The sequence below is a fragment of the Beta vulgaris genome, chromosome 3 (assembly GCF_026745355.1).
Source record: "Beta vulgaris subsp. vulgaris cultivar EL10 chromosome 3, EL10.2, whole genome shotgun sequence".
Lineage (NCBI taxonomy): Eukaryota > Viridiplantae > Streptophyta > Magnoliopsida > Caryophyllales > Amaranthaceae > Beta > Beta vulgaris.
The window spans coordinates 46,865,569-46,879,201 of record NC_079204.1 but is presented as its reverse complement, the minus strand read 5'-3'; the positions used below and the strand labels follow the sequence as shown (position 1 = coordinate 46,879,201).

Sequence of the window (13,633 nt, the reverse complement as noted above, 5' to 3'; positions counted from 1 at the left end):
CGGGCATGATGCCCTTTATTTTAAAAAAAAAAAAATTAATCACAAAAGTCAAAAGGTAAACTAGCTTTTTTATTAAAAAAAATATCAGAAAAAAGAAAATACAAAAAACTAACTCATTTATTCAAAACAGAAAAATGAAAAGGGAAGAATAAAACTAGTTATATTATCGCTGCTCTCGGCACTCTGCCTTGCGGAAGCTTTTATGATGTCGTATCTATCAGCTCTCCGCCTAGCAGAAGCTTTTATTCAGATGATAATAGAGATTTCAAAGAATAGTAACCGAAAAACATGTATTGCAGAAATCAGAATGCAGATAATGAAGTCCATAAAACTCGGTCACAAAACAGATAATATTCTCAGGAAAAAAGCATGTGTACGACCATTTTCCACCCAAATCTGACTTTTGAAAGGTAAAGCACTCGCAATCTGTATCTTTCTCTACAATACCAAAACTGATCATACAATTTAAATCAATCAAAAGAAAAAGAAAAGACAAAAAAGAAAAAAAAAAAAAAAAAAAAAAAAAAAAAAAAAAAAAAGCTTTTTATGTAAATATTTTTCAAAGCATTATTGTTCCAAACTACAAAGAACTCTCAAACTTCAACTATGAAATAAGATGGTAGAGACTGACTCCCAAACTGCAATCTCAATACCTTCTCAGCTATACTAAAAGATAGAAAACTGTATCCCATTCGCGAACAAATTGTATTCTTCAATAGTAGTCTCTTTCTTACTGCAAGCATGATCACCCTCAACATGGCAGGAATAGAGGTCAACAGCCTTCTGGTCATCTGAAGACTGACCGCTGGATCTGCAGGTTGGGAGAGCCACAGGACCACCAAATTGGAACAAGGAAAAGCCCGTATTTCTTGTATCCAATTTGATCGGGTTCCTTTTCTCAGAGCCTCCCATCGAAGGTGCATCTGCCACATGATGTCCATCAACAACATTCTCTCTCCTAGATTCACCCAAGGGATCTTTTACTCTGTTGACTTCAAGGGCATTGGTTTGCACTTGAGGGTTCAACATATTAGATGTATGAACTGGCTGATAAACAGGAATCTGATGACTGTTCATGAAAGGAGATGCTAAATGCTGTACTTGACCATACTGCATGCAGAAGTGAGAGTCCCCACTCAGACCATAGCCAATGGGGCTAGTCAAAAGATAATGGTTTGGATGGGGATATGCCGTCAACCCATTAGCTGAAGCTGTTGACCAGGGAACAGAATTTTGATGGTAGTAACCCACAGTGGATGGACCTTGGAAAGCAGGAAAGGAAATGCTCGGATTGTGGATTGAAGGAAGGTAACCTTGTTGTACAGATGCTACACCATTTACAAGCTTCCCATTTTCCACATTCTGTGTGGAAGTTTTTGTGGGAGTGTTCCAAGGAAAGTGATTTTCGACACACTGAGTTGAAAAACTTGACGATTGTGTCATACTGGTAACTCCTTGCTCAATGATCTTTTGACTTTTCTCTTTCCCATCATGATGACCATCAGATGAGCTATTAACACAAACTGAAATCTCTCTTCCTTCTGATTGTTCGCAACTATCTTCTGAATCCGTTATTGAAGAAGATTCCAAATTTTGATGGTTTGAGGATGGTGTATTGGTATCTCCCTCACTTTGGCAAGATGAGCAGTTATCAGAACTTGAGCTGCTGCTGGCAGAAAAATCAGAAGCCCCGTTAAGGTTGCAACTTGTCGTTAAACATGAATCATATTCTTCTTCAACTGCTACCTTGGGGGGGTACAAGGCTTCTATTTGAAATCCATTCTGGCTGCTTCTATCGACCTTACAATTCTTTACACTATCATCCATCTGAGAATTACCTGTTGATTTCTCAATTTTTTCACTGGAACAAACTTCTGCAGTAGACTTTTCAGATTCATTTTCTTCTGTCTTGAAACTGCACGATCTTAACGTAACATCTGAATCTGAATTACTCCGAGGACATCTCTTTTGCGGTTCTATAGGTTCCCATACTTTCTTAGTATGAGGTGAATCTCTGCCAGGAGCACTACTATAGCTTGAGATCTTGCTCCTGGTTCTTCCACAATTATCACGCATGGAATCTGTTTGATTAAACTTGTTGATTCGATGAATTGGCTTCGGCACATCAGATGCTGATTCAACCTTTGAAAACGACCTGCTCTCCCGAATATATCTTGTTCCAGACATACGTGGCTCTACCTTTGCTCTATAGTCATTATGTTGATCACAGGCACAAGAATGCAGCTCACTCTTGTCAGTAATCCTCATGTTGGAACACTGAACCTTGTGACTAAGCCTCGGACCACCAATTTTAGCAGTGAACTTCATAGCACTAGCTCTGGCCTGCCTACTAAAATGATTAACTCCCTTTGTAAAATTTTCAGAAGGGTCGTCATAATACCTAGACTCAGATTTATATGCCACAGACCCATTTTCCGAACTCCGTCGTCTGTCTGACCATTTTACAGATGACTCTAGCAACAAGTCCCTTTGAGCTTTCAATTTCCAACGTGTGCCCTTTAAACTATCAATATTAAATGAACCATTTCCCTCTTTAACATCACCAAGCTCTCCATCATCAACATCAAAACTAATATTTCGAAAATCAGAAGCAGTATAATCATTTGAGGAAGACTCATCAAGAACTCCAGGAGAGGCGGACCCAGAAAAGTTCATATCACCATTTTCACTTATTGAGTCTCTAATGCTACTTGTGGCTTCCTCATCGATACATAGTGATACTGTTTCCTCTGAGATCTCAGGAGGCTTATGAGATTGACTTGATAGACTACATTCTTTATCCTTATCTTTTCCTCTCAATCTCTCCTTTCTACGAAGCTTCTTCTCTCTTTCCTTTGTTCTTTTCCTCTCCTTGCGCTCTTCTTCTTCACGCTTTTCCTTCTCTTCTTCTTCTAGAAGTTTCATCTATAAAAACCCGGAGAATCAGAGTCACCCTTGAAACTCAATATAGCCAACTTCTTATCTTTATCATTGCATATCACAAGATAACAAAAAAGAAAAAAAATACTTCACAGATAAGTGTACCTGTTTTTCCAGCGTTATAATTTCTTTGCAAGCAACATGAATTCGCTCTTCAAGCAGTTTCAGCGCAAGGCAGACAAAAATGCTGTGCGCATTTTGGCGGGCAGTACCTTCCCTAAAAGCCTTTTCAACCTGTGCCAATGACATTGCAAATTAAACAATGGTATCGACCAAAGCATATTTCTGATTCAGTAAGCAAGAATTATGAGCCTCAAGTCCATTAGCAAAGACTAATAGGAAACAACAAGACCAAGAGGACTAGAGCATAAAAGTAAACAAGTGTAAAACAGCCTCGTAACAGATCAACATAATCTTTTCCCCATGGAAAAGTTTCAACATTAACCACCCCTAAGTGAGTATGCTATTTTCTGATACACTCTCCTAACTACTTTCAGAAGATCAACATGTCTCAAAATAACGGCAAAGCCTGACGGTTTGCTGCTATTATTGTATCAATTTTCATTTTCCCCTCTTATTTAGTAATTAGTAAAAGTTCGTAAGATAAGAAAAAAGTGAACTGATTGCTAATCCAACCTACTGACCTGATATTCTCAACTTTTTCTCTAGCTCTTTCCAGCAAGCCTCCTACCTATGCCCTCTCAACTCTTGTGCCCATCGAAGTTTCAAGTTTGTCTATAGCTTTTGTGGGTGATAGCCTCAATTTGTTCAAATTTACCATCGAGGTTCCAGTTTTTGAACCTCTAACCAAATTTGATGCAAAAAAAAGGGTCAGATCTTAGCCTTCTGACGATCGAATTATATAACCCTCACATGGTCTTGGGAAAACACTATATACTTGGCCTTTTTTGCCTCCATATACCTCAGATCTCTTGATTCTGGATGTTATTAGCAAAGCCATCAACAAGGTATCTGAGTGGTCGAAGTTCCAGGTTTGGTGGTTTCGAAAAATGGTGTTCTGGCAGATTTTGTACCCATATTAAAGGGAAAGAGTGATAATGGTGCTTCTATGAGTGAGGAGAACAGAGAGGTGGTCATGGTGGTCCGTGCAGAATCATTATCTCTGTCTCCTTGTACATTTATTTTAGCAACTATCTCTCTCCAAATACTTCACACCTAAATATCAGTGATATTTTTCACATCATTGAGCATAACAAAAAATAAAAATTGGGTCATTGGACTTGCTTGCTTGATCAATAAGCTAGCCTTCAAAAAGTTCAGATCATTTAGAGTCAAACAATAAGTTGATCCTGTCACCCATCATGACTTTGCTGTCAATAGTAAGCTTCGAAACTCATGTAATGAAGGCCTTTCTTCTTTTTTTCCTCAGAAATGTCCGTTGAATTTGCAGCTAGATACTGCTTCATGATTTTGTCAAAGCTAATCAAAATCAGGATACAAGATAACCTATTAATAGGTGAAGTTGGTTAGTGTCTTTATTGTTCATGCTTAGCTGAGGAAAGGACCAGGATATATATGAACTTGGGATCTTGGGGATCACCATGGTAGTTTTTTATGGGCAATTAGGGCATAAAAGAATGGGAGAAGCAGAAAGGACTGTGAAAGGAGGGTTCAGAAAAGAGCAACGTAGGCAAATGGTGCTAAAATAATGACAACATGATGGAAAGAACAGCTTGTCTTGCTTAGAGATGTGCTAAAAATCAGATGCTTCCGAGCAATATCCTTACTGTAACTCAAGAACAGGGAATTTAAAAAAGAAATTAGATGTAGCAGGAAGAAGATGAAAGATATGACTATTGATAAATTCAAGGTGAAGACCACCAGCTACAGTGTGCCAATTTTAGAGACATTGGACCCCTCCGGCCTCCATAAGGACAAATTTTCTCTTATTTCCGTAAGGAAACCTACAATCATTCTCCCTCCCTTTATATTACATCACTTCTCTGAGTCTTGCTCTCCACTCCATCTCACAACTACAATTTTGTGATTTCCCCACCCCCTCTAACAGAAGCTGTAGCTATTCAGGGACCAATTAAATTACTTCTTGGCCTATTTACAATGCTATCCTTCCTCCTAGCTTGTGTATGTAAGCAGTATGGAACGCTTAAATTGATTTGCTGCAAGATGGTAGATAAGGTTAATTTTCCTTTTTCTTTTGCTTAGAGGTAGCAACACAATAACATCCCTCACTAATACAATAACATCCTTCACTTAGGAAAGGCTTTTTTCTGTTGATATTCCTTTCCCCATTTATGTCACAATGCTGCTATGAAGGCCTCGCTTGAGCTTCATAAAAGAAGCAATTGAGGAACAAAATAAAACCAAAGCGTGGATGGTGGACTAGAGACCACCTTCCTCTATGTGGTCCTGCTCTAAAACGCATTATCTTAAATATGAAACGCAATTTGAAGGAAGAGAAATAAATTTAAAAAAAGAACAAAAAAGGAAATATTTTTAAAAAACAAAAATGATAAAAATTTCCCAAAAATTGCGCTAGATGGCGTGGAATTTATAGGAAAAGGAGAAAGAAAAATAAAAAAAAAGAAAAAGAAAATGGTTAATTTGCACTGATAACTAACCACGCAAGATTTGTGGAATGATCCTGTAAACTTTATTTTTCTTTTAACAAAAAAAAAACTACCATTATTTATTAGTTTTCATTTTTGCAAACATTGATATATTTATTTAGTTTGACTTATTATTCACACTAAATTTACGAAGTATACTGGATTAACTCATTCTCCAAAAAAAAATTTCATATAATTTAAAGAACATACTTTTTAGGTAAAAAGAACATATAATTTAGATTGAAAGAACATACTTTTCAGTTAAAAAGAACATATAATTTAAATTGAAAGAACATACTATATAATTTAAATTGAAAGAACATACTTTTCAGGTAAAAAGAACATATAATTTAAATTGAAAGAACATACTTTTTAGGTAAAAAGAACATGTAATTCAAAATCAAAGAACATGTACTATCTCCAAATGTAAAAGAACATGTAATTCAAAATCAAAGAACATGTAAAAAAGAACATATGACAATGGAAATATAATATGATAGTAATTTATAAGGAACATACTAAAGTTTATATGTTTGACTTCTTGTATAATAGGATTTTATTATTTTTAAAAAAAATCAGTTTATATTATTTGATTTATAGAGATTAATTTTTTTAATTTTTTTTTTCACAAAATACGTTATTTTTTTATTAAATCAGTTTCTTGTTTAAACTTTTTTTTGAAAGTTAAATCATGCGAGTTTAATCAAATAATAGAAAATAATATTTACCAAAAATAAAAATAAAAGATAATATTGTAATATTTATTTATTTTTTAAAAAACTAATTATAGAGATAATGGTGGAGTTAGCCGCAATTTCTGCACAATTTCAATGATTTATGCCTTTTTTTTTTTTTTGATAATTATTTAAAGTCAGTGCGTTTTGTTTGTTCATCCGTGCGTTTCAATCCAAGATCACAGTTCACACTGTGGTCTCGAGTGCATCAACAAATTTGCGGCTGTGTAACCCCACCTTGTCCAATTTAATAATCCTTGCCTTATATGCTCCACTTTCTACCGAACTCATATGTATATGACAAAGCACAAAAGGTAACCCAAAAGAAACGAGAACCACAAAATAATCTGCGAGCACAAGAGTAAAAGGTAGCTGCCTTCTGACTGTAATGTTTTTCCTTAAAGCAAGAAACCAAAGTGCTATGTACCAAAGCATGGCCATCATAAGTCCATAACATTCCACCAGAGAAGGCAATACAAATACAATATACACTAGAAGTACCACGGCTATAAGGCTTCTAAAGCTTCGGTGTGAAGTGCAATTCTTAATTATTGATTCTGTGAGTAAATCAGGTTGCAAACATGAAACTGCACCTCTCTGTGCACCTTAATGTGCCTGATTGATAACCCTTGCCCAGACCCTTCGAAGCCAGCACTATGGGGTTCTAACAACTATATCCGTGTTTTCGAACACTGACAAGTGCAATACCTGAAATTTCGGTAATAGGTATAGAGGCAACATGCTGATGCAGTCAAATGCTAACATCTCTAGGATCAAGCGTAAAAGCATCCATATTCTCAGCAAAATATGTGTATCAGCGAGCTACCAATGTTTAAAGAAAAATAACCAGATAGAACATGCCTGTTCCTTGAAGATGACAGTTGCAGCATCCAGAAGAAACTCTCGTGCAAGTTCAGGACTCTTCGCATGCTTCTGTGGACGAGAGCATTCACCATCCAAATCATTTCCATCCTTGTCCATGGAATCATCATCCTGAAGAAAGTACATGCCAAATTCCTTCCAGATTTAGTTCATGACAAGCAAAGGTAAGACAGCAAGGGTAAGACAGCCAGATAAGTTCATGCATAAGGTAGTTTCCTCTCAAATTTGTTCGAGAGGAAGGGAGATCAATAAAACATTGCTACACAAATATCAACCCAAAAATGATCCTTCATGTAGGGTTTTTATTTTTCAGATCTGTGTTGTAAAGGAAGAGGGATAAAAGAACTATTGCTAAACAAATGTATCAAGATGAAGAGATTTCCAAGTAGGGTCTACAAACACAAGACTCAGAACATACTTCCTCTTCTTCAGCTTCTTCAGCGTGCTCGAAAAATCTTCTTATACTTTCCCCATGTGTGATGGTTACATGACCATCTCCAACAGCAAGCCTGCAATGAACACAATGCCTCCCCTTCAATGCATGAGCTTTAACCGAAAACTCAGAACACCGACCGTCTAGTTTCCAAGCCCTCAAGGTAATATAGCAGGCATTCAGACCATCAAGATCTAGGCCATTTACTTCAACACTTCCGTTCATCCCAACATTTTCAAATTCCAAAATGTCAGATTTTCCTTCTCCTGAACCTACTGCCCACTCAAAGTGATGATACGATCCAATAGAATCAATAAATGTTTGGTGCCAATCAGCATGGATAGTGTCATTAGATACCTGATATTATCACAGAAGAAAGCATGTTAGATGCTTATAAGCTAAATTTGTACAGCAAAGAAGAAGACATCCAACATAGATCATTATTGGCTATCAACAACCCCCCCCCCCCTCTCTCAAGTAACCTGAAAGGGAGAAAATCAAACATATAATAAGACAGAAGAGAGCCTTCATAAAATAGGCATCTCACAATTAAAAGCTCAGTCAGTACTCAGTAGTGCAGTTTTGGATGTGCGAATACCTCATACTGGAAAGCAGTATCCGCAACACAAAACCAACTTGTGCACCTAAGTTCTCTCCGCATGCGTTTCAATTCCTTCAGTTCCTTAAACTCGCGAATGACATTTCTTCTGCAATCTCTACAAAACCTCTTGCTGTCAAACCTGTAATACGAAATTACATGAAACTGAACCCCTTAACAAAATCAAGGTGGTGTTGAAGTTCTACATAGTAAGAAGCACAAAATCATCCAGCTTGCGTGTAAGTATGACAACAAGCAAGATGACATAATAACCAGCCTTCAAATACACCCAAATTTTATAAACCAAATTCATAAGCATATACAATAGAGTTTTGGTAAAAAAAAATTCTCTGCCATGCCTGGCTCTATCAACATGAATGGCAGAAGATGTACTTGGAATACTTCAGCAGAAGGACCAACTGCTGGAAAATTTTCAGTTACTTAGGCAGAAAAGAAAGCCATTTATTTAGATTATGACAGCAGTACAGCACATTCAATAGTTTGGCGTAACCCACCCCCAAAAAAAGTGCCCCTACCAGAAGAAAAGAGGACTGCTACAGTGTAAGATACATTACGCCTACCTACCTAGATATAATTGCTCAGCAATGTCTTCTGACCTAACATGTACATGTCTACCTTAATTGTGCACCGCACAATCTCTTATATGAAGACAGCCTACTTTTATCACGGGAACATCCTTATTTGTTATACAGCATTAAATATCATCTTAGATGCCACAAATCTACACCATGCAGATTCAGCATGATGGCAACATATAACCACAGTGGCATAAGCTTAACATCATTAACCATGAGATGCAAAATGAGCTCAACCCACAAGTGACACTTCTAGAACATTTATAATCAATCTCATATAACACTCTTACACAGATATACATTCACATTCCGTTCGATCTGAAACACAAGTTCTGCTGAGTTCATCCTTTCCATTATTTACGATACTAATCCTATATTTTGGTTTAGAATTTCATATAGAAAAGGTGGAGACAAATTAGTCGAATTCTACTTCTAACATTCTATAGCCCTTCTCCTCTCAAAATCTAGAACGAAAAGAGGGGCATATCAACGCCTTTTGGGAATAAATGGCTAAATTCTATAACTATAACACCTAAAATCCCAAACCACCATAAACGTATCCAGGTTCCAGAGGTGATAGGTGAGTTATTAGATACCCACCCAGATAACGCAAGTAACTAATCCACCAGAGTCTTTCATATCCAAAAGGGTATAAATATGGCATAACATGATTGGTTTGAACTCACACTTTTCTAGAATGTGACTTAAGCAAACAACCATAATATACCACATTGTTTTGGAGTGTAAAATTTTTGACAGATTCACAAAATACTCATCAAACACATACCGGTACATAAGTCTTTCAATGAAATCCTCTTCTTTCATCCTTAAAAGAGAATGACGTGTCTCTCCTCCAAGTGCTGACCAGAAATCAACCAACGTGTCACATGAGAGTCTAGCAGTGTGCAAGGCACATGTTTCTCTAGTCCCATGTCCTCTACCGTAACTTGCTATCCCTTGGCTTATCCAACCCCGACCCCCTCCACCACAAGCATCAGGGTAAAGCAATTCACGTTCTCGCTCCCTTGCACGTGCACTATCAAAAACCTGATAAAAATCAGGAAGTCAAACGTCCAAGAAATTTGAAAGAAGATTAACAGGGAAATATACAACAATCATTAATATTTATAAATAAACAAGAGATACAAGGACTCACATTTTGGAGTCCCTTAAGGGATTTTGAATATAAAAAGTAATCCAAAAGCGTGAGTGCTCCATCTCTTGTAGTAGTTAGACCTCCCCAGGGGTGAACAGAGGGATCTTGAGTTTCATCCTGACAAATGGGTGTACTGCACATCCCACCATGCAATTGATCTTTTGAGACACCAATTCTATTGCAAGGAAGCTGAACACCTGCTCCTTCATGCTGCAATGACTTCCCATACATAACAATCTGCATAAAGCCTTCAAGCAACAGCCCATTGCATCTGGAGCAATACATATTTTTCCGAGCTTGCTCGAAAAGAGCTTGCTTGTCGATCTTCAATAAATTCTGCCGAGCTTGTGCAGAAAGCTCACTCCAGAACTATGTTATGAGCGAAAAAACATTAGCCATTACACAACAATAGTTAAATATCTAAAAAGTAACCGAAACAGATAAGCCATCAACCCAAAGCCTAACTGAAGGCTGCTACCTGAGGCAAAGACGATGAAGATAAGTTTCAAATTTACACAATCTTGACCCCCTAATGAGGAAAGAGGTTGATTCTGAGTACACTCCATATTGGAAAGGAATCGTCTAGCATTCTACTCCACGAAATATAGAAAGTAGAGGGAAAACAAGCGAGGCATTTATAGTAGTCCATCAAAACCAAAAACTAAAAATTCATGCTCATTTCTACATGAACAAGAAATAAAATGATGAATACAGCACAAGCAACTGTCCCTAAGGCAACTGCAGTAAATAGCTTATCCAACAACAATTCTCAACCATTATGAGGAACGTCATCTCATACAGCAATATGATATCGACATCCAATACCCTAGAAAACAATAATTAACCTCTACAACTAAGGGGATCTTCAGCAACCGCTCTTAAAATATCGATTAGAGGTTTGACCAATTCAAAACTCTGGTAAATGTGATACGTAGTGTTTCTAGAGTTTAAGGCCGCTTTTAGTAGTTAAGGTACTGTTTGGAAAACCTAAAACAATTAGCTTTTGGAGGTAACAAGAGCATTTGGAGTAGCTTTTAATAGTACAAAAATATGGTTCATATTTTGTTCTTTTACTAATCCAACCACTAATTTCCCCTCTCACTAATTTAGAGCTAAACTCTAACCACTACATCCAACTCGTAGGCTCCGTTTGGTAGGGCGTAAAACAATTTCCACGAAAATTGTTTTCCTCTCTTTTCAATTTTACATTGTTTGGTTTGCAAAGGAGTGTAAAACCATTTTCCCTTGGAGTGAAATTGCTCGCTCAATGATGGAAAACCATTTTCCTTTCAAAATGAAGGGAAGATTGTTTTCCTTTTCTCTTCTGTCCACTCCTCTCACTATCTCGTGACTTTCCATATTTATTGTCCTCTCTTTTTATCATTTTTCTTACATGGAACCAAATAACGGAAAATTAATTTTGGAATTGTGTTTTCCATTGTAAATTGTTTTCTATGAAAATTATTTTACACTGAAAATGTTTTACGCCCAACCAAACGGAGCCGTAATGGCTAGTAAAAGAGCTAACAACTACTCTAACCGCTAACAGCTGCCACAACATCTGCTTTTGCCGAATAGACGTTAATAATACTTCATATCTCAGCTATCGAGCAAACTACGACTTCCAACAGCCAAAAACCACCCAAAGTGAAGAAAGATACAACATACTAGAACACGCAGAAGGCAATCTAAATTCGCCACACTCGAAAACATCAATGCCGAAACCACAGCACTCACTTAAAACCCCCCCCCCCCCCCAACACCCCCCTTAAAATAGGCCTTCAAAACTATCAGTTTCCAATACTAAGATCCAGTTCAAGTAAACCTCATTCACCATTAACACCAAACACAGTTCAAGTAAACCTCATTTTACAAAACTCGAATAACTAACACCAAAAAAATCGAATTAAACAGCAGTAGGTTGAATATACCTTCTGAAGCTGATTGTAGTTAATATCATCGCGATGTTTGGACCAAAATCCATTGGAAGAAGAAACTGATCCATTATTATCAATCGAAAGCGAAAAATACGACGAATTCGCATTGCTCAATAATTGATCATTTCTTTGTGCAGCTGCTAGTCCTGGCATCCTCCTCTTTTCTTATTCAAAATTAATTATCTACAACCTCGATTTTCCTTCATCAATCTTCCATCACACAATCATCAATCCAAAAAAAAAACAACAAAATTAACCTAATGATTCTAAATCTAAACAACTTATTGGATCAATCAAAATCTTAATCAATCCGATAATTCCGATTCTCTAGATGAAATTAAACAATTACTCAAATAAAACCGATGATTAAATTTAAAAGATAGAATTCAAAACTGATGAATCGCATGAAAGAGAATCGATTGATGATAAGAAGATAGAGAGAGAAAGGAGAGAGAAAGAAGAGAGAAGGGGCGGGGGTGACGAAGCAACGTAGGGGTTTTCGGTGATGAGATTTGGGTGTTGGTGTTGAGTTTCTCTCTCTATGATAAAATGTGTAATGAAATTGCAGAAATATACTAGAGAGAGAAGGAAGGAGAGAGAGGGGGGGGGGGATTGACGAACCAAAAGCTCGCGGTAAAAAAAATGAAAATAAAGCAATGAAGGGAGGAGTATATACATTGATAATAATAATTTGATTGATTGATTGATGTAACTTGGGTGAAAGTGAAAATAAGGAGAAATGAAGATTGTCACAATGATTAATAATTTCTTCGACATTTCTAGAATTTTGGTAACAATAGTAGTAGTCTATGAGTAATTTTTTTAAAAGGTAAAGTATATGAGTATATGAACATATAGATGTAATTCATGTTGGGGTGTTCGACCCTCATTAGTCTTAATTTGGGGAGTTTGTGTAAATATTTGTTTTTGCGGTATAAATTTTCAATTTTCAATCTTTGAAAGTAATCTTATGGATTGAGATTTCCCTTCTTACCTCCCAACTCATGAGGATTGACCCTACTTGTACTAGTTAATTATCGAATCAAAAAAATATAGATGTAAAGAAAATTCCTATTGACAGCATTCTGTTTTTGGCTTGTTTCACTGGTATAACCCTCAATTTTTTTAATCTCGTTGGTAATTCTCAATTACTTCATAAATGTCAAGCGTGACATTATGAAGCAAAAAAATGTTAATTGTCGTTAAATGTTGAAAATCTCGTTAAATATTAATGGTATGTCAAATCAAGGTTTTCTCAATGAGTCTTACAGCATGCAAAAATAAGGAATTTCATGTCAACTTTTATCAATTTTGACCCTTGAGGGTCAAAATGACCCCTGAAATTTTAATCGAACAATTTTTGGCAAACTAAGTCGCGTTAATCAATTCAATTTCTTACACCAATCTCGACCATTTTTAGCATTTTAGCTAAGTACTCTAAGAGTTAATTAAATTATTATTTTAATATTTCCAGCATATGTTAAACAATGTAAATTGCAAGGATAACTAGCTAGTGAAAATTCTCTATTGTAGACAATCTCAAATTTGGTAATAGACTTTGTAATATTGATCGAAAATTAAACATGACTCCTTAATCCAAATTTTTATTCTTCTTCCTCGTCTATCTCATTTCAACTCCATTAGGTTATCATGATTTGGGGAGACAAAAACTCCTGGATACACAATTCTAAACCTGCAACTGATGACTACCCGCTGGGTTCGGAGTCAAAATTGACATCAACAAGATAAGTATATGGTCCAAAACTAGG

General features: G+C 36.4%; 1 protein-coding gene across 1 annotated transcript; it reads right to left on the bottom strand.

The window, feature by feature from the left end:
* Positions 1-525: 525 nt before the first annotated feature.
* On the bottom strand, positions 526-12,484 carry LOC104906763 (hypothetical protein). Its single transcript, XM_010695564.4, has 8 exons — positions 11,859-12,484; positions 9,928-10,296; positions 9,559-9,818; positions 8,176-8,317; positions 7,563-7,934; positions 7,124-7,255; positions 3,046-3,174; positions 526-2,925 (listed from the first exon to the last, which is right to left on the bottom strand). The coding sequence occupies exons 1-8, from the start codon at positions 12,015-12,017 to the stop codon at positions 667-669; spliced, it is 3,822 nt and encodes a 1,273-aa protein (XP_010693866.2). The 5' UTR covers positions 12,018-12,484; the 3' UTR covers positions 526-666.
* Between the last annotated feature and the right edge of the window lie 1,149 nt (positions 12,485-13,633).

Bases quoted from the DNA above. Each gene is read 5' to 3' on its own strand.
- LOC104906763 (XM_010695564.4), bottom strand. From the start codon at position 12,017: ATGCCAGGACTAGCAGCTGCACAAAGAAATGATCAATTATTGAGCAAT. The intron at 8,318-9,558 runs GTATGTGTTTGA...TTCGTATTACAG, and splicing joins ATTGAAAGACTTATGTACCG to GTTTGACAGCAAGAGGTTTT. The intron at 7,256-7,562 runs GTATGTTCTGAG...TACTTTCTTCAG, and splicing joins AAGAAGCTGAAGAAGAGGAA to GATGATGATTCCATGGACAA.